We start from the raw sequence: 21,596 nt of genomic DNA on the forward strand, positions 1-21,596 counted from the left end.
AACTTTCTTTGGCCCCATGGCAAGTTATTAGCAGTTGCACTCCAAAACTAAATGTACAGTAAAGTGTAGGATATTTGCGTGCAATACTGTACAAAAACTGAGTGTATGAAAAATGAGGCACGTTTTTGCAAAAACGTAATCATTGAAACACTCAGCTGTACGAAAGATACCAAAATGTTTTAAAAAAAAACCCAAAATGTTAAAAAAAAAATTATGAAAAAAATTATGGAAAGCAGGAAGTGAACAAATGTAACAGTTACTGATTGTAAAAGTACAAAATGGAGGGGTAGGATTTAATAAGCTTTGCTTCTCCCTACTCCTTTTGGACATGTGGAACTGTGAACTGATTATGTGATGCATTCAATTGTAATCTGATGCATGTTCAAATGAAATAAAACCATTACCATTACCATTAAGGGTTCAATGCTGTGCTTGGCCAGTCGCCATTGGGGTGTAATGTCATTTGTGTCAGTTTGAGGGGGGGAGACCTAAAGTGGAATGCGACACAAACTCTCGACATGGGCGGAGTCGGGACCATATCCGTCAGAAGTCAAGGTCACATGCTGTACTCCAAATACATTAAGGTCCACAGGAGATTTACACCGTTTAAACATGACCGCTGTGGCATCTGATCACTGCAGACTATAGATGCACATATTTATCTGAACGTGCTTCTTGTGCTGGTGGTATAGTTATTGTGAGGGGCGTCGAAGGGCTGGAATTCACGTTGTCAGATTGTTGCCACAGGGGCAGCATGTCCACAAAGCAAGGCGATAGTAAATAAGGAAACTATAAGTAAGGGCTGAAGTGAACACGTCACGTGTGTATGTAGAAAACACAGCTGGTGGATGTTGCCGCTGCCCCGCCCTAACAAACGAGCGCGAAGTGATGTCATCAGTTATGCAAGGCAGCTGGGAACCTTATGGGCTGTATGGGCTTTAAATACCAAGTGTGTTAGAGCATTGATCAGCAATGAGTACACGTCTTTCCATGTTTCAGGGGTGAAGGTACTCTTTACATCCACATTAAGCAATGACCTTGGACTGGAGGGTTGCCTTGTATGTATCATGCGGGCAGTTAGTGAACGAGTCGGGTAGTCTTAGTGCTCCTCTTCAAGACAATTTTCACTCGACTCAGTGGAGCGCAAGGAGAACCTTTAATCAACAGACCATCTTAACACATGAAAAAATATGAAAAACACAAGATTGTACAAAAAAAAATCATTTTTATTTGATCATTTTGATGTTTGAATGTTTGACTGCTTGAAAAACATAAACAGTCCCCGTGGAATGTGAGTAATAACGTGATACAAAAATTCAATCCGGTCATATTGGGTTCCAGTTTAGCATTTTAACAGTAGTTTCTTTGTGTTGAATGTCTTTGCTACTCAAAACAAACAAAAATAAAAAGTATCACACATTTGCACCACTGTGTACTTTTCTTGCTCTGTAAAAAAGTGCCACAGAGTTCATATGTTAGTCCGACACAAAACTGTGGCACATCTAAGCAAAGCAACACAAATTTGATACATAACAAGAAAAAAAATAACACACAGCTCAATAGAATACTAATATAAAATAGCATACACAGTATAATGAAGCAAATAACACTGATGGGTAGCACTGCTGAGTTAGATGGTCTTCAGCCCGGCACTTTGAAGGCACTTCGGTGATGGTTGAACTTCAGCTTCCTTGTGATGATGGAAAAATGTACAATTTTGCATTTTTAGTGGTAAAAAAAAAAAAAAAAATCACACAAAGTCATGCATACAGAAGAAGCCTGCAGGAGGGATACATGCGCACTTTCACAATTCAAGTGGACAGAGCTTTTCTACCGACTGTGGAACATGTGCAAGTGTCGTATGTTCTATCAAGAAGGGTGGAGCGCTGAACCTGATGACATGGGACTCAGGCTGATGGGTGTTGACGGTTTGGAGCCGCTGCGGCCCTTATGGGACCCCATCATGGGTGAGTCATGCTGAAATATATTTTCTTCCCACCCAAAAGCGCACACCTCCCATCTCCAGCTCGAGTGCAGTCAACAAGTCAGGGAATGAGCCGTCGTTAACATACACCATGGACACCTTCATCATCGTCATCATCATGATCCGACTAGTTTTCCTGATGTTTCAGCATGAAGCCAAAGAATGGGAGCGAGAGGAGCAAGTGAGCCACAGTCGTGTCCATGAGGGATATTCTTTTTGTCCCTGATGACTATGTGTGTGTGGTGTGTGTGTGTGTGTGTGCATGCATGTGTGTGTTTGTGTGAAAGGGGTTCACAGCTCGGTGTCTGCAGTCTTGGTGGCGGAGTGACCGTTGGTGGGCGGAGTCGGCTCAGTTTTGGCAGCTTCAGGAGACTCCCCGTTCACATTGGGTTTCTCCTGGGTTTCTGCCGGGGGGTTTAGGGGGGCCACAGACACAAGGGTGTTCCCCTGGTTCTCCTGATCCACTGGATAAGCTTCCTCTGCCTGCAAGCGGAGCATAAACACATGCTGAACATATCAAATACAAGGGAGAAACATGCACATCTGTGTAAGAGTACGCTAAGAAAGATTTTTTTTGCAAGACATAAACTGTACTTTGTTCTTATACAAATGTTTGTGCCACATGGAAATATTACATTTTTTAAAATCTATAGTTACCCGCATCCACTTTTTGGGATTTTAGTTTGTCTTACATGTTACATGTTTAGTTGACTTCTGGTCCTTTTTTTGAGACACAATGTTTAAAATAAATATGGCCCTTTTCTATCATATATAATTTCTTATGCATTACATTCATTCATTTTCTACTGCTTTTTCCTCACAAGGGTAGAGGGGGTGCTGGAGCCTATCCCAGCTGTCTTCAGGCGAGAGGCGGGGTACACCCTGGACTGGTGGCCAGCCAATCACAGGGCACATATAGACAAACAACCATTCACACTCACATTCATACCTATGGACAATTTGGAGTGGCCAATTAACCTAGCATGTTTTTGGAATGTGGGAGGAAACTGGAGTACCCGGAGAAAACCCACGCATGAACGGGGAGAACATGCAAACTCCACACAGAGATGCCCAAGGGTGGAATTGAACCCTGGTCTCCTAGCTGTGAGGTCTACGCGCTAACCACATTTTATTGCATTACATATTTCATTCATTCATTCATTCATTTTCTACTGCTTTTTCCTCACGAGGGTCACGGGGGTGCTGGAGCCTATCCCAGCTGTCTTCGGGCGAGAGGCGGGGTACACCCTGAACTGGTCGCCAGCCAATCACAGGGCACATATAGACAAACAACCATTCACACTCACATTCATACCTATGGACAATTTGGAGTCGCTAATTAACCTAGCATGTTTTTGGAATGTGGGAGGAAACCGGAGTACCCGGAGAAAACCCACGCATGCATGGGGAGAACATGCATGGAATTGAACCCTGGTCTCCTAGCTGTGAGGTCTACGCGCTAACCACATTACATTGCATTACATATTTCAGTATTTGTCATTTTTTTGCAGCGCTCAATTATATTACATCTGCAACCACCAATGTCTAGAAATCTATCGTTATCCAGATTTGATACCACACTATAATACTTGTTCCAAAGTTTGTCTGTCAGGAACACAAATAACCAATTCTCATTTAAGATTCTTGTGAAACCGATTTCCTTGCAGATTATGTTAATAAGAAATGTCTTTCATGTACCCGTCAACAAAGTCATCTGATTCAGACAACATGAACTGGATATGACTCAGCTCTAAAGGATTTAAAAACAGACACGCCCTATTTCAATGCTTTATATTCTTCAGAGACTTTCTGCATCTTTTGGCTACACTCTGGACAGATAATCAATCAGTCGATTTAGCATTTAGATAAATCATACATGTGATGTCATTTCTAGCTATGTAGTCCAAATCTATTAAATTGGTCTGTTGTGAGAGTGGGTCACATGCATTTGCTGTGGGGTATATATATCCATAGGGAAAATGTCACAAACTGCTCACCAGTTTCACTCCTTTGCTGTCAGTTCGGCGCTGGCATTTGCAGTAAGCAGCAACAATGGCGGCTGCAACCAGCAGACCGGTGATCAGGATCCCCACAAATACAGAACGGTTTGAGGATGATGAAGAGGATGGAGCCTCCACATTTGCCACACCCAGCTGCAAACACAGAAGTGTAAATCGCAGATGAGACACTGGAGTCGAAGTAGAGTGTCAAATTAAAAAATATGCAGCATGGAAAATTTGTTATGACTGCTCTAACAAACAGATATAATATGTGGTTTGAAAACTGTAAAAAATGATTCAAAAATAACCAATTCCCTAAAAATGTCATCCAATACTTCTCTACAAGAGAGGAGAAATATGATCTCAGGGAAGAACAAAATTTGAAACACTTATATGCTAGGACTACGTTATGCTAGCCATAGCATTTCAGTATGTGGAATCAAACTATGGAATGGATTGAGTAAGGCCCTCAAACAATGCACAACGATGAGCCAATTCAAGAAACAATACAAGCAGTTGATGTTTGCTAAATACAAGGATGAAGAGTCTTGAACCAGTCATGATGTGCTATATATATCACTATATTGACACTTACTATGGTACACATTATGTCATTGGATGGTCATATCACCTTGTACTTCGGTGCGAGGTGCATTATTAAAAAAAAAAAAAAAAACTTTTTAAAAACTGTATTATGGAAAGCAGGAAGTGAACAAATGTAACAGTTACTGATTGTAAAAGTACCAGATGGAGGGGTAGGATTTAATAAGCTTTGCTTCTTCCTACTCCTTTTGGACATGTGGAACTGTGAACTGATTATGTGATGCATTCAATTGTAATCTGATGCATGTTCAAATGAAATAAAACCATTACCATTACCATTACCAAAGCACCAGGGATCTTAACCTGTTGTGGATAAGTGTGACCTGCCTGGTTCGAACCCATTGCAATGAGAGCCAAGAGTGCTTTATTTCCGCTATATTTCCGCTAAATGCCAGACAGTCGGTTCAATGCCCAGCACGACTCTTATAAAGTACACCGAGTGAGGTTTACTAACGTACACTCGCACAACCACACCAGGCTGGCATCCGTTACTTAAGGACCAAATCCTAGGAAGTCTCTTTAACAAGTCCTGGGGCCTCAGCTATAAAGCTTGTATACACACAAAACGGTGGCGAAAAGCTGCGTATGCCGTTTTTGATGCAAAGTATGTCACCTATAAAAACACAACCTGGCGTAAGAATGTCTGTGAAATCATACATAAACATGCAATGGAAGATAATGCAGTTTAATCAGTTTAAAAGTCCTGGTCCTCTTATAGTGTCTATTGGGGTGTGAATCTCAGCACTGAGGACGATTGGATACACATGATACAATACGATACATGGAATTTTCTGGTGATACGATATGATACGATTCACCCTCTTCACAATACAATGAGATAATCATTTAGTTCAAATCAATGCAATCCGATATATTATGGTGCAATTCAACATGATGCAAATAAGCAAAGGGAAAAAATGGAATTCAGTATGGTCCTACAAAAAGGATTTGGCTTTTATTCCTTTTTGGCACTTGGCAGTAAATTCAACTAAAGTGCTGTTTGTCTTTTTTACTATGCACCACTTTTTGATCATTCTTTTTGCCATATTAAAACAGCAACAACTTTTCAAAAACAACGTTCCTCACACTTGGAGTAAAAACAATTAAACAATAATTACTGCTGTATAAAATACAGTACAGCAAAGTTAAAGTGACACTTTCAACAGTGCAATCAATGCATTTTGTTTATATTCCTGTCTTTAAAACATACTGCCAATATGAATGCACTAGGAGGTTGGCTAATACAGTAGTGGGGAGCAGAAAGTGGAAAACAACTTATACCCTTTTAAAATTCTTTCAAAATTCAGGAAGAAGCCGACTGCTCTGCTGTTCTAATGTCACCTGCTGTGCTGAACCTGTTTTTTGCTTGGTTCTTCCCCCGGTGTCCGACGAGGAACTAGACGGGAAGGTGGCTGAGACTTTTTAAGGGGGGAGTCTGCATGTTTGTAGTTCTGCCGTTGTACGGCATTCTTTGCAAATGACGGACATTTTGTCAAGCTTTCCGCCGTTCTTTGAGAATCCGTAGTGTTTCCAAACATACTATTTAAAAGTTGTGGGTGGGTTAAATATAGAAACTTCCTCGCTGCTGCTTACGTGCGAACGTCGATACGTCACTATTCAATACGAAACGTGAAATAATGATGGTGCATTCATAGCACCTGGGGAACAGCATATGGAGTGAAGAAGTACACAGTGAACATTAATAAAACGGCGCTTGCATCGCGATGAATCTCGATTTCCCCCGTCAACTGCATCCATACCCAGTGAATGAGCGCATGCACATCAATGTATCGATTAATATCAATTATTTTCCACACCCTTAGTGTATATTGATCGCTTACCTTATCCTTTAATTCACCCTTGAGGGCATCAGCCAGAGTATGCTGTTTAGCTGCATGTAGGGGAAACAGAATGTAGAAATCATAAATAATACCCAAACACCAACAATGAACTGTGTGTGTTCAAACGCAACACAATCGGTACCCACCATCATCCCTGACCATCCTTATGTTGTTTCCCTCCTGGTAGACTTTGATACGACAGTTTTCAGTGTGGCACCACAGGACGCTGCTGCCCTGAATGTGTGCTTTAGTGTCTTCCTGTAAATGGAGAATATTTGAAATGACAGATTCCTTTCTGATATGCGGACATGTATTTAACTGGCTTGGGTAACCAACACAACTTTGCACAACATTCACTCCCTGATTTATGCAAAGAATACTTTTCAAAAACATTTGCCGCCCTGGGTGGGGTTTGAGGCCCAAAAAACAAATGTGAGTTCCGGAATGTTCTCAGTGCACGAATGCCTTTGTGTGCGTAATGGACGCAGACCGCAGCTGTATGGAATTCTTGCTGACTTTCCTCCGCCTTAATACTGAACTATGATATCACCTCATTGCACAACTGAAGACTTTCTGACTTGGGATCACTCTTCATTTTCTATAATGTGATCCAGACGTCTCTCTCTGTTCCCAGGAGATCCTTGTGAGCAAACCCTGAATCACAGCTAATTGGGATGGAGCCTGCAGCTGCACAATCCAGATTTTTTGAGGCGGGGAGGACAAAAAAAAAAAAACTCATGAGGGCTGAATTTGTGATATGTACTCACTCCCTTGGAAGCCATGCTCTGCTCCATCTGCTTGTGTCACATGTGAAGCATCACATGTCTAAAGGACGCAGATTGGCTCATGTGGCTTCTTGGACGTGCGACTGATAAGGAATTTGCCGTTGTGCTATGTGCTATAGAGATGATTCATAGTTCAGAGCAGGATTTCAACGTTTTTGTGCAAGTAATTCCAAACAATCCCTCTTCTCTGGCAGCTCAGTTCATGTGTAGCTTTAGGTTGAGTGCAGCAGATGACTTCTTCAGATGGTCCTCTGGCTTTGTTAATGTTACAGTAAAGACCCAAGTGGGGTTCACATGTTCAGCTCTGTGCACCTGGACCCATCAGAAACCCGCCATTTATTTAAATAACTCAGTATTTTCAGGTGTCATATGACTCTTTATATTATTTTCAGGTTAACGGCCGCCTCATTACTCTGTTCAGATACAATTACTTATTAAGTGTGTTACTATGACAAACAAAACAACACATTTTTGGCGGAGATTAAACACCCAAAATGAGCCGCACCCATGTTCTTCCCCTTTTGACTTATGACAAAGACAAGAGATATTAGTCCCTTTTTGCCAATGATTTACAATGTTTGAGGAATTTCAGAGATGCTTTACAAAAGTGTCTGTTTTTACAGTAAGCATCGCTATCTGAGACATACTGTGAAATAGTCAAACAAAAGACGCATAAGAGCAAATAAAAAAAAGAAAGGCAACACCAAAACAAAGACAGAAAGCATGGCAAAGTATTACAAAGATAATTTGTACTACAATATATATGTATAAATAAATAATGTTATGTTTGTTGCTAGGGCTGCACGGCGACCAAGTGGTTAGCGCGCAGACCTCACAGCTAGGAGACCCTAGTTCAATCCCACCCTCGGCCATTTCTGTGTGGCGTTTGCATGTTCTCCCCGTGCATACGTGGGTTTTTTCCGGGTACTCCGGTTTCCTCCCACATTCCAAAATTGGTGACTCCAAATTGTCCATAGGTATGAATGTGAGTGGTTGTTTGTCTATATGTGCCCTGTGATTGGCTGGCAACATGTACAGGGTGTACCCCGCCTCTCGCTGGAAGACATCTGGGATAGGCTCCAGCACCCCCTCGTGAGGATAAGCGGTAGAAAATGACTGTTTGTTGTAAACCAATAATTATTGGTTTATACGGGATAAGATTAAATAGATCCTTGACCTTAGCCTGATCCGGAGCAGGCTAAATCCACAGAATAAATCTTCATGGTAACTTATGTCAAAACATATCCCTCTTTCCATTATCTCACTTCTGTGTATCCTACATAAATCGAGCCAGGATAACCAAGATATCCCGGCTTCCTCCCTTAGCCTAGTTTTGTGCTACGGGCCCCTGTTCCATCCCACTAATGTCGGTCAAGTAAAACTGAGTCATACGTACAGTACACTTGTGGTTTTGTCAAATTGCATAAAAGATGAGTGTCGGGTACCCACACAGTTAGTTGTGGTGACCACAGCCTTGACAGCATTACTCTCCTCAATCTCCTCCTTCCCGACGCATTCCACCAAGGGCTGTAGGGACAGGAAATGACATCAGATTTAGAGCACAATACAAAAATGATCAGTAATTACAATCTCTTCAATAAATATATTCTCCACCTTTGTTTTAACGGTGTTGGAATGATCCACAACCACGGCGCCATCGTCACCAAGACCACTAGGGCCAGCAGTGGTCCCTGCGGTGTCACCGTCCTGGTTGTGATTGGGTGAGCCCGTCACGGAAGGGGTGGTCATTTCAGAAGGTGTGTCAGAATCTCCTCCAGCCCCTGGAGAGGCTCCAGAATCTGGTGCATTGGTGGTGTCCTGCTGGGAATCCAGGACTATCACAGTGGGAGTCACTGAAAGTTCAGAGATGAAGATTATTAAATGCATGTTCATCATGCAAAACCACACAAACCTTCATACAGAATATGAAGGAGATGGACATGTAGTTGCAATTGGATTAATTAATCCACCGTTTCACAGTTTGAGCATAGAAAACCTGTAAACGGCCTTCTAAATACAGTTTTCAACATTATTAGAGCTTTCTGGATATTAAATAACACCCCTATAGTGACTTATACACTCATATTAGCCAATATATGCCAGTTAATATTATCCATAATATCCAAGTCATTGTATACTCAGGACACTGAATCAATCGTAACTGGACTGTTTAGGTTGTCTTTTGACAATTGTATATTTTCTTTCATTCAGTAATTTCCGTGCTTAAAAATGCTTAATTCTGGCCTAAAATGTGTATAATTTCATTAAACATGCATATTTTTCAGTAATAAGTCAAGTATCTTAACAATAACAACAAGATTTGTCTACCTTCATTGGCTGCATCACCTGCCGGTGCATCAGTAGCTGTGTCATCATCTTGGCCCATCACACCATCTGCAAATGGAAATCAACTTTAAAACTCGGTATGACATTTTGACTGTGCAGTACTGCAATACCGAGTCACCACATTAATGTCAAAGGGAACCTTTTATGCTCATTTTCAACCCTTTTGTATTGAGTTGTGGACCCATATAGAGCAGCTACACATAACCCACACAGGAAGCTTTCTAGATCTTCCACAATCTGCACCTATTCCAGATCTTCAATGCATTTTCTATCTACTGCTCATACCTTTTAAGGTTACAAGGAAGCTGGAGTCTATTCCAGTTAATTTAGAATGTAATTCGGAGTACAGCCTGTACTGAAACAGAGACAAACAACATTCACACCAATAATGCTAAATATAGATGTGTTTTGGACTGTGGTAATAAGACAAAACCTACACAAACACAGGGAGAATATGCAAAACAACACCAACCACTGTGCTGCCCCTTCACATTTGCTTTAGTGACGAGCGAATCCCATCCACAAGGAATGTTCAGTCTAGAAAAGTTATAGGGCTGGCAATTTAGGTTTCGGTTGTCCTTTGCACAAACATAAACACAGCCAGCTAAGGAGCCATAAAGTGGAACTTTCTCATAAATATACTCAAATGAAATGTTCACAAAGGCTAAATCACTGCAATAAAATCCCAACTCCAAACTATTTTCCCCCCAGATTGGACATGCATACTGGATATGAACCATCAAAGTAAAACTGTAAAACATTGAAAAATGTGTGACTGTATCAGAAGGCTACTACTGCATCATAGTAATAAGTAGCCTTTTCAATCTGGGTTTAACCAGCTGAATCAGATGTAGCCTAACTGCATGCAAACAGGTTTAAGTGGGCATAAATGGTTTAACGGGGCTATTATAGTCTTAAGATAATTGTCTTAGTGGTTTAATAGTGCAATAACGTGGGGGAATTGTTATTTTCACCAGTGCAAAATGGTGCCAGCACCTCAAATTGTTTTATTTAATACTTTTAGGATTGGTAAGCATGCTTATAGTGTTTAAACATGTTAATAATGACAAAAGTCACACAAATATTTCCTTCCTGTGAATGCACACACTCATCATACAATGTCAGGCACATTCAATTAAATGAATTAACACTTTCTACTCCATGTAAACAAAACACTGGCCAGTATTGGGCATGGAGAGAAAAGGGTGGATGCTGCAGATTCATCATGTAACCTCCTCTTCTCTTCTCTTCCCTACTGGAAACACGGAGCAGATTTCCGGCATGAGTGCCACGGAGCTCAAAGCCTGATGTTCCGTTCTTTAATGTGGCACACCACAGACCATAAGTAGAAGACAGAATAAAGAATGGATCCATGATGGCGTGTGGAGGGCTACATATTGCGTGTTTTTACTTTGTCTGGACAAAAACATACTGAATGATGGTATAGTTCATGCATTCACAGTCACCCGAGTGGACTGTGCCAGTGGGATAAACTCTATAGGGTTCAGTGCAACAGGACTAAACAAAGCTGCCGTGTGTGGGCCCTGAGTCAGACGTGTTGTTCCTACACACTGTTTAATGTGCCTGTCGTTAATCAGATCCTTGTAAAACTCAAACTCACTGTATAGTTTTGTCTGAAGAGTGCATGTATAACATATGTCATCCACATTGTTGATGTATATGATATATATGATATATATATTGATATATGTGTATGTGTCTATTTACTGATCAGTCTAGGGTCAGACTGGTGAGGATAAGCGGCATAGAAAACAGATGGATGGATGGTGGTCTATTGCCAGGGTCGATGTTGTTTGTTTGTGTTCAAAATAACTTGAAAAGTTCTGGATAGATTTGGATGAAATTGTCGGAAATGGGATATGGAAGAAATGATTACATGTTGGGGGGTGATCCGGATCACCGCCTGGATCCAGGAATTTTTGAAACATATTGTTTAACATAGGACATATTACATAGGACAATTATTGGCATTTAATGCCACAAAAAATGGTCAGCGTACTTGGAAAGAAAAATACAGGATAAGTTCCCAACAGGTTCTACAGACCATCAAAGACTGATCTTATGGCGCTTGGTGGTGGTCTGAGCTTCTCTAGTTCACCCTGTCGTATGGCCACATGGCTATAGGATTTATGAAAAGCAATACAATGCAAAGCAAATGGAATCGATATGTGTTGTTGAAGATGGATTGTCAGTTTGCATTTTTAATCAGCGTTCCACCAATCCCTTTCTATTCTTCAACAAAAGGGGTACAACTAGCATCCTCACACTGCAATGCCAGTGTTTGGATCCAGGGTGGGAAACCTCACGGAAATTCCAGCAAAAGCAAACACTGTCACACCTGATTAAACGGTCACAGCCAGAAAGTTTGACCAGGGGACACCGGCAGTGGTGGTGTTAAACAGAGGAAGCCAGCTTCCTCTCTCGGGGGTGGTGCAAGGAGGTTCGAGTACAGGGGGGCGGGGTGGGGGGGAGGTGGTGCAGCTGTCGCTCCTCTTTCACGTCAGTTGGATTGTCAGGAAGATGTGAAAGCTGTGACATCATTCTGGAGGGGGAAGCTTCAGCAGCAGCCGTAAGCATTTGTGTTTGACCTCCACCCAGACCATATAGAGACAACGCCCTGGCTCTCAGTCTGTGCCACACCCGTGTTACTTCCAGATGTCCAGAGAAGACCCTTAAGTCGACCTTCCTTCCTTATTTGTGAATACCTCATCATGAAAGTCAGGAACCAATTAGACAAACCCTCAAGGTCACTTTGGTCATCCCTTCATCTTGTCTTTTTAAAGTATCAAATAACTGAACAAAACACACACAAAAAAAGCGATGTCTGCAATGACGTCCTCGTTTAAATGACAAGACAAGCAGACGTGGAATCAAAGTGTCCAACTCCTTTGACCCATCCAATTTTAGAGGCTGCGGCCACTACGTACATGGTTAGCTCTTATACAACTTGACTCTCAACAAAGGTCCAAGTACCCACAATGTTGGTTGCTTAGCTTTCTGTCAGCTCAGAACACAACAAGTTTGACCACTTAAACAGAGTTCCAAAGTCAAATCTTCTGGCTTTGCTGCAAGTAGTTGTTGTTGTGTCTGTTCTACAAGTGCTATGTTGTGTTATGGTTGAGGCAGTGCAGACCTCCGTCCAGGCTGAACAACTGTGTCCTGTCAGTTGAGTCAATTCCCGATGTCCTCTGAGGATCATCAAACATTAGAAAAATTCCTGGCTCTGGAAAAATACTTTTTTAAGTCAGAAATTTTAAGTCAGAACTCTTCATCTCTTGATTTTATAATTTAGATATGCTTACATATATTTCCATTCATAAATTGAGCAACGACTTTGGTGATAATCAACAATAGTATTGTTGAATTTGGTATAACGTTTGTTACTGGAGGGTTGTTATTGTCGATTGTTGTTGACTTGAAGACGCTGAGTTGAGACTTTAATTTCCTTGTCATCAAATGATGTCATCTTCAATATTTGCCAAGTTCCTTGATGTTGTATTTTGGCTCATTCGGTCCTCCAATGCTTTTATTGTTCCTTTCAGCTTGCTTTCATAATGAAAATGTTCCACACATACTGAACAGATACTGTATATTATTTGTTTTTTATTTGTTTTTTTTTTTTACAGGCGAAAATTAATTTGTCAAAAGGGTTTAAAGGGGAACTTCATTTTTTTTAAATGTTGCCCATCATTCAGAATCCTTATGTGAAACATGAACACATATTTTTCCCTTTTTGTGCATTATAAGATAAGAAAACTAGTTAATATGATCTAGCAAACAATGCACATCATTGGGACACACCTATTCTGACTTTGAAGCCGTCTAAAAAAACCTTTAACAGCGATATACATGCCATGATCATGCATTAGCACGCACAGTGATGATAACATGTAATAGTTGCAGTTTCTTGCCATATTTTGATTATTTAAAACACTACCGAAACGTCTTACACATATTTATGCTAGTTCTGTCAGTAACAGCAGCATAGATACAGTGACCACACTTATGATCTCGACTCATCGGGATGGCTGTGTCTTCCAGCACAAGACGTGTGCTCTAGTCCTCAGTTTAAAAAAATGCTGACAGCAAACAAGCATCTTATAGAGTCTTTGGACTCAAAATTGAGAGCTAGGTATCCACTCTTCGGTCTGTGAATGATGCTGAGGCTAGCGGCTAGCAAGGTGTCATGTTAGTCCGCCAGATAAACATAGTTTTTCATGTTAGCTGCTATTATAATATCGTTGTAGCTTTAAGTCAGTTATGTAAATGGAACACTGTTGTTGTTTTTTTGTGAGGGCTTTAAAATAGGTATTTACCATGATGTCCGTTGTTAGCTAGCTCATATTGACTACTTTTCTCATGCTAGAATGCAGAGAAAAGGGAAAGAAATATGTGTTCATGTTTCACATAAGGATTGTGGATGGGCAAAATGGGAAAAAAAATTGCAGTTCCCCTTTAAGCAACTTTTTTCGTAGTAGAAAAAATAATCTGCACTATTTCTGAATTTCTTTTCAATAGTTCATGATGATGGAAGTAACAGAGCGCTGTCTGAGAAAGACCTCAAGAACCACCTAACCAGCAATTACTGCTGCAATTATTGCTATATGCTCAGGTACCTTAATAGAGGCACCATTTCTAAGGTGGCCTTTGTGGTCCCATTACGCTCTATAAATATCACACTGACCAACGTCTTGGAGTTGTAGGAAGAAATTAAAAGATCGACACTACTGCTTCCTTAGTTTACGTGCATGTATTTGACAACTATTTTTGTTCCCTCGTAGAAGGATAGTAAAAGTTGACTTTTTCCACCCAGTCCACACCCTTAGTGTTTTTAAACCAAACACAAGACAATTTGGAGTGGAGAAAAAAATGAAAGGAATTACCAACAACTGGATTTGGAATGTATTACATGCACATCCTTCGACAGGATGTGTCTGTCACAGCTGTGGGCACACAGCCAAGTTGTATTGACCTGCAGAGGTGAACAGTGCGGACCACAGATAACACTCACAGGCATTTGGGACAGTGGCCCACCTATATTAGTTTTAATGGACAACATTTACTCAAATGTGAAATGAATGTGTAGAAATAAATTTCTTTCATTTACAATATAGTACTGCATGAACATCCCTTTGTTAACGTCTGACTTAGGGCAGACTTCAGCCCCCTGCCATTCAGAATTGGGATGTCAAATTTTGGATGGTTTTCAGGCACAGATAATTGTGGGCCATTCATTCTGCCTAGCAACAAGTGCCTGGACAAACAGAAAAATAATTACAAAAAAACACTGTTAGGCTAGGAAGTGTTGGAAAATTTAGACACAATACTGTAGTTTTGTAGCCAACTACTTTACTTTTTTCTTCCACTACTAGAAAATAACTGCTAATAATATTGCTTTGCATTTGGAAATTCAACAAAAAACTGCTAAAATTAAAAGTTGGTGAACGTAAAGTGACCAATGTTTTTACTCAACCCCTAATTCACTCATTCAAATAGTTTCAGGATGGTGGTGGAATTCAAAACCAGTGTTTCCAAAATAGCCTGTCCACTTTGTTAGAGGACAAGAAAGTGGAAACGCCAGCTTTGTCAGAGGCAGCAGATGTGACCGATTCCAGCTGCTGTTCTTACACGAAACTGAGTTGATGTGGGTGGTGGAGGTAAAGCAAAGACCTGTAGTCTTGGTAACGGTCAGGCTGTGATATGACTGTGGATGTCAAGCTAATACAAGAGCCATCTTTGGGAAAGCGACTAGGAAGCACTAAGTATGGTTTAGACAAAATGCATTCACAGAACAAATACGTATATCCTGGGGTTTTCACCCCAGAACACTTTCTTTTGACCCTTCCTGTTTGTCCAAATGAATGAAATCAGTGAAGTGGCTGATGTAACCGCAGATGAAGTCAATGTGAAGTGGGAATGACACACTTCCAAGTTCATGTTTTGGATTTTATGCTGCTCATTATCTGCGGCTGATTGTGAGCTCAGTCCAAACGCTGCCTGGCCCATCAAATTGTCTTTGGAAGGTTAAGGAAAGAGTGTTGTTTTCTTTTGTATTATTATAAACTATTTCAATCCCATGGTTGTGCTGCAGGGTGCTTGGAAAACAAAGAACAATGAAGTCCACCAGAACAGCAGTAATTAGAACAGGAAGGTTTAAACGTTATCGCATTGGTCTGCTATTAATTAGGCTTGTTTCACTGGGTAAATGTTGTTACTAAATTATTTACTTCTCCACGTCCACCCCTTTGTCTGTGAGGGCTGGTAGATTAAGTAAAGAGTAGACATTTGATGGTAGGCCATGTTTATTTTATTGTTTTTGCTTAATGCGTTCAGTTCACTCTTATAGCAGCAAATTGGCACATTGCAAGAGTGCAGGCTCCAAGTTTAATTACTTAGCAAAATTACCATAACTTTGGGCTCAAGTGAACCCACACCCTGGCCTGACCTAAGACTGCCAGCTGCCAGGCCTTACATAACAGACCCACACCCTCGAGAAGCTGCCGTGAATACAAGTTAATCAAAACTTGAGGCCTAAAGAATGTTGGTCAATAGCAGAAGAAAAGGATTCTGCTCATGTTTATGGTTTTGGAAGAGACTGAATCAGACTCAAAATGTTACACATTTGTCTTCAATAGTGGTGTACTGACATGAAAACACAAAAAGGGAAATAATACATAGTAATGATGTTTACTGCAAAAACAATCCCATGCCTCAATTGTGTGGTTAAAACTCAAAATGCAAAATAACTGAACAATGTGAGAACTTTGCACTGACAAAGCAGCAGTTTTATCGGAAGTTCCCACTCATTGACTTCAGCAAGAGACAGCTCTCATACTGTCGCTGACTCCTCTACATGCTGATCTTCATCCCTAATGGGTGTGACAGAGACAAAGGCTCATTAAGTCACCTTACAATTTTTTTCCCAAATGTGTTCTAATGCCTTTTTTTGTCAGATGGCTTTGTGTGTTTCGGTGTTGGTACCAGTCATTTCACTTTCTGTTTTGCATACACGTGTCATGAGAGTTACAGTTTCCGAGTAAATTCCACTAAAGAGGCTCATTTCCTTCTGTTTTCATGTATCTAAGTCTGCATAGTTTATACTATCATCATCATCATCCCTGCATCACATGGCAGACATTCCATGGACAAAGGACATAGTGAACACTGGCAAGGGTCCTCACAGAATCACATGAACTACAAATTTTGGAATCTCCCTTACCCACGAGGCGATATCTTGGTGTTGTGTGGTTCTTTCTACCACTCATTGTCACAGCTGCCTAAGGCCTTGACTTCATCACAGAGAAGTCATTGTAGATTACGAACAGTGGGAGGGTAGACATAACCTCCCCCCTCTTAGTGCCAAAAAGTTTTGACACCCTCCCACCCCCCTAAAAAAAATTAAGTGTGACAAAACTTCTCAAGGAGGTGTTGAATGACATCACCCAACAGTCAATTGCCCTTGTAGTGCTACATATAGTTGTGATTGGCCTGTTCTTGCATTGCAGCCATGTTTGTGCTAGTAAAACACAGTAGTCTGAAAAGGCACTTGCCCCGTGTCCCACCCTGTGACCCCTGGGACGCTTTCTTACATTTGTCTGTCGCTGTACTAAACCAAGATGTGTGGACTGTTACTTGAATTTCTGAATGTACTTAGTGGTTCATTCAGTTTGGGAATTGCATATTCTGCGCCTTTTTGCGTGAATACAACAAAGATTACTCCTGATCATCATTTCCATGCCAAGAGAAAGTACCAAGACAAGTCACATATTGGAGTTAAGGACATGATGAGGATGCATCATAAATGCCTTTCACTTCACATTCACCTGTAACCTCAAACATCACGCTGGCTTTGATACATTATAGTCTGCAACTGTATGTATATGCACATTGCCTGATAAACTCAAGTGTGAACAATGTGGCAGGTCTGTGTGATCATGTGCCACTAAAGAACAGGGACTGGCCTCTGAAAGTCATCTGTAGTTGAAAAAAAAGGATGTGCACTTGTTACAAGCAGGCAATCCCTCATTAACTTTTTGCAAACAGACACATGGAACCTGCATGTCATATGCAGTAAAAGCACGTCTGATATCGACTACTACATTGTGTCGGGAAGTGGTAACAGTATCTGGATTTCCATGTGAATAGAATGTAAACAGTACCCCTCATTATTCTGCAAACGCGCGGCATGCTCTATCATCTCCTGATCTTTTCTCCTTTCAACATTGACTCTTGAGCTATTTTCATCAGTCTGGCGCACTGGTCAAGGTCACGACAAATGTTACTCTCCACAAGTCACTGATCTGGGCCTTAATGAGGACAAGTCCAACTTTGGGGGCGGCAGCTGAGCCAAAGCCATGCATTATCACCACATAATTATGATTAGGTCTGACAAACACACACACACACACAAAAGCACAGAATTATTCTCCACTGCAACTTTCCATTCCTGAACAGACCTTTTGTCTCAGGCTACTATGCCGTCAAAAGTCGTCATTTCACCCCCCCAACCTCTTTTATACTTTACACTTATAGACTTAGTCTTTAAACTTTGAGGGTATGTATCAGACAGTTTGGAGATTTTGTTCTTAGTGGAATCATACCACCCTCTCCTGCAACAAGTCCCAATTTCAAGTTTCCAAGTTTTACTCTTTGCAGCTGGTCTTTAACCTGTGACCCTGCCTCAATTACTGTGCACACTTTAAGAACAACTTCATTTTCTTTTTTACACACCTTCTAGAAGGAGCCCCAGCTCCACATGCATGAATAACAAACCCAAACAGACAAAAGAGAATAACATTTAGAATAACAAGTCGCATTTCAAAATATACCATATAATTGGTAACTTACTGCGTAGCAACAATGTGCAGAGCACCAGGACTAAAGCCATGCTGTTCATCCTCCACATGGTCAAACAAGATGGGAGCGCGTGCTGAAGGAGGTGTGCTGCAGTGAGGCTGAGTGAGTGAATGGGCAGGGAGTTGGGAGTTTCCTGTGAGGTCTGAGTAAGTGGGACAGACAAAGTTGGATAAAGTCTTCCTTGTGTCGTGCAGGTCTTTTTATCCCCCCCCGCTCTCACTCTCTCTCTTTTTGTCTCTCTCTCTCTCTCTGTGCTCTGTTCACACCCATTTTCAGTTAGACCGTTTACCCTCAGTCCAACTGTCCCTGCTTCCTCCCATCATATTCAGCGTGAGTCCAAAAGATAAAGTGTGCGTCCTTGCTGAGTTTCCTCTATGGAAACTTTTTATAGCCATGAATACAGTTTGGATCACAACAAACCTTTCAGGCAAAACGGATCATTTACTGGTCATATACTGTAGTTAACGTGGGTTAAATGTGGGAATCGATCGTAGGATTTTGTGATTTTTTTTGGGCGGGGGTCTCAGGGAAAGCAAGCGTGTGCAATTGGGGAGAACTAAGTATGTTTCAACATAATAGGAATGCATATGATGCATACGAAGGCTTAAGGCCAATGAAAATCTCAGCAGATGCAGTCATTGGACAATGATGCCTTATGTGGCGCTCAATGCAGAAGAGCAATCTTCAAACACACCCTGTATCTCTCATGCTTCAAGGCTTCACATCAAATACAGACTTTTTTTAAACCATGAAAAAGCCCAGAGCTCACTAAGTGGATTTGTTTTCTTGAGTTACACTGGTAAACAGGAAGTGCCTCCCTATGTAGTGTACATGGTTGAGAGGCCTGTAAAAGCTCATGACGACATACACAACACTCTGCCTGGCTTTGTGCGTCCCTCGAATGATGAGTCACACAGGCAGACTACTATGAATCACCCACTACGTTACACGCACTAGAAGTGTTTTTTTTTCTTTTGAAAGCAACAAAATTGAAAATAACGTGCTGTAGCACCTGGCCGATTGTGCTACACCAGCAGAAAATGGCAATAGTTGATGTCTGGTGTGTTACAGGCATTCCGTGCTGGGTGTTCACAACTTATGTTCACACAGATGTTCTATCCTGACCTTCTGGCAGACCACATCTGGAACCACTGCTGGCTTGTTGCTGTTTTTTGTTGTTTTTTTTTTCAGGCCTGCATGGAGTCGAACAAAGCAACCATATGAAACACATCAAAATGGTGTCTGAGAACCCAGTTCTAATTTCATTGTTTTATATCTAGTTTGTAAAGGTTTATTTGCCAAAAACATGAATTAGAGATTTTGCTCATCTAATGCTAGGAGTCCACTGGGCTGGCACCAGTTGGTGCCAGTTCGCGCCAAATATCATTGGCGCACCTTGGCTCGAGCCATTACATTCCAGTGGATTCCAATAGGTGGATTGTTTGTGAAATTTGGTTTCACTTGGTGGACAAAGATTTTAAACATTTTGAAATTTTCTTGCCGCCAAACTCAATTTTTGCCGCCGTAGTTAGCAGTTGGGAGGCAGTTTGAGCCACTGCACGCCACTAGGCACCTTATTGGCGACACTAGCACCAACTGGCGCCGGCCCAGTGGACTCTTAGCATAAGCAGTATATATATACATATATGACTTTTTGTGGGGGTGTGGTCCCTTCTTTTCATTTGCAACTTCTGAAGGAAGTATTGCACAAGTCACTATTAATTAACAGCATTTGACAAGTTCAGTTTAGGCATTTATGGTTATTTAGAAAAAAGTTTTTTAGTACCACTCTCCTGCGATAGGCTGGTGACCAGTCCACGACTTTCATAAGGGCATGCGGCATAGAAAATATTAGAGAGTGAGATTTTTCTAACATAGAAAATATTAGAGAGTGAGATTTTTCTAACACTGAGTTCTACTGATGTCAATGTAATCCAGGCATCCTTATATGGGCTAACCGATTGCCTGCCAGAAGTCAGCGGAGTGGGCATACCTAGAAGGCCGGGGGTGGAGCAAATTAAACAGACCGTTTGGGTCGGAAGCAGGAAGTCCACAGAAAAACACTGCAGAAAGAGGTGCAGAATCTGTAAGAACTGGAAAGCTTCCTGTGCGGGTTATCTTGTGTAGCTGCTCTATAGGAGTTTGAAAATGAGCATAATAGGTCTCCTATTAGGAGGAGGCCACAATAACATCATTAACTACAGTAATTTGAATATACTTAACACCAACAATCCCATGCGCAACAAAAATATTTCCAATAAGTAAAATGTGCAACAAAAAAGTTAACTTTGCGTTACTTCATGACTTTTTGCATTTGTTCACACAAGCAGCAATTTGGGTGGGCCATGCTCATGCTCCCTCCACCCATATCCAAGTGCTGCTCAGGGTAACCAAGCCTATGGCCCTTTGGTGATCAGACACATTCTTAACCACCCAGCGCCGCCCTTAGCAGCTTGTAATATCAGTGTAATGTCTGTAAGCTTTCCTAGCATGGACATCACCAGTAAGGATTTGACCAGTACATGAGTGACAAAGAAGGTTGATATGCGGCAACATGAGGTCCTCCGCAACCTCATCATCCTGTTGACTTACCCATCGATCGCCACTCCCGCATCCAGTTCCTCTTCTGTTTCCTGCTTTTCTCCTCCGGCATAACATATCTACACAGACAGGCCCAGAAACTACCTCAAACCTCTGGAAGACAAACATGGAAATGTACAGCCATTATCAAAATCTTAAGAAAAATGGCTACATTGCAATTGCTAGTGCATTTTTGAGATTTTAAGTAGAGCTACAATATGCAAAAACAAGACAAAAACATTTTGAACAGACAAATGACTCATTCTACATTTTTTGAAAGATCCTGAGCATTACAGAACAAAAAAGTTAAGTGGTGGACCCAAAAAAAATGACACTTACCCTGAGCCGGAAGATCCGATTGGCTGTCAAGACACAGGGCGGTCCTCGACCCAAATGAAGACCCTTACTGGTGCCGACTGTAGCGCAATAACCATCAAACGGCATCTGCAGGAAAACGGTTTCAAAAACATAAAACAAATTCTAAGACCTCGTTTCCTACAACGCCACAAAAATGGCTCTTTAGACTTTGCCAGGGAGCATCAAACATGGGACATTGAAAGGTGGAAAACCTTGACAATCC

At 41.3% G+C, this 21,596-nt stretch overlaps 1 protein-coding gene across 2 annotated transcripts; it reads right to left on the reverse strand.

Annotated features, from left to right (window-relative positions):
• Positions 1-1,205: 1,205 nt before the first annotated feature.
• On the reverse strand, positions 1,206-21,499 carry cd34 (CD34 molecule). 2 transcript variants are annotated; one of them, XM_078796569.1, is made up of 9 exons: positions 21,356-21,499; positions 21,029-21,130; positions 9,542-9,607; positions 8,828-9,066; positions 8,663-8,740; positions 6,575-6,686; positions 6,429-6,478; positions 3,982-4,137; positions 1,206-2,467 (listed from the first exon to the last, which is right to left on the reverse strand). In XM_078796569.1, exons 2-9 carry the CDS (start codon positions 21,087-21,089, stop codon positions 2,276-2,278), a joined length of 954 nt encoding a protein of 317 aa, XP_078652695.1. In that variant the 5' UTR covers positions 21,090-21,130; positions 21,356-21,499; the 3' UTR covers positions 1,206-2,275. The 2 variants fall into 2 exon arrangements, with proteins under 2 accessions (XP_078652695.1, XP_057908209.2); XM_058052226.2 differs by lacking the exons at positions 21,029-21,130; positions 21,356-21,499 and adding an exon at positions 18,428-18,640.
• Between the last annotated feature and the right edge of the window lie 97 nt (positions 21,500-21,596).

This window comes from Doryrhamphus excisus, linkage group LG15 (assembly GCF_037039965.1).
Source record: "Doryrhamphus excisus strain RoL-2023G ecotype Guam linkage group LG15, RoL_Dexc_Guam_v1.1, whole genome shotgun sequence".
Classification (NCBI taxonomy): domain Eukaryota; kingdom Metazoa; phylum Chordata; class Actinopteri; order Syngnathiformes; family Syngnathidae; genus Doryrhamphus; species Doryrhamphus excisus.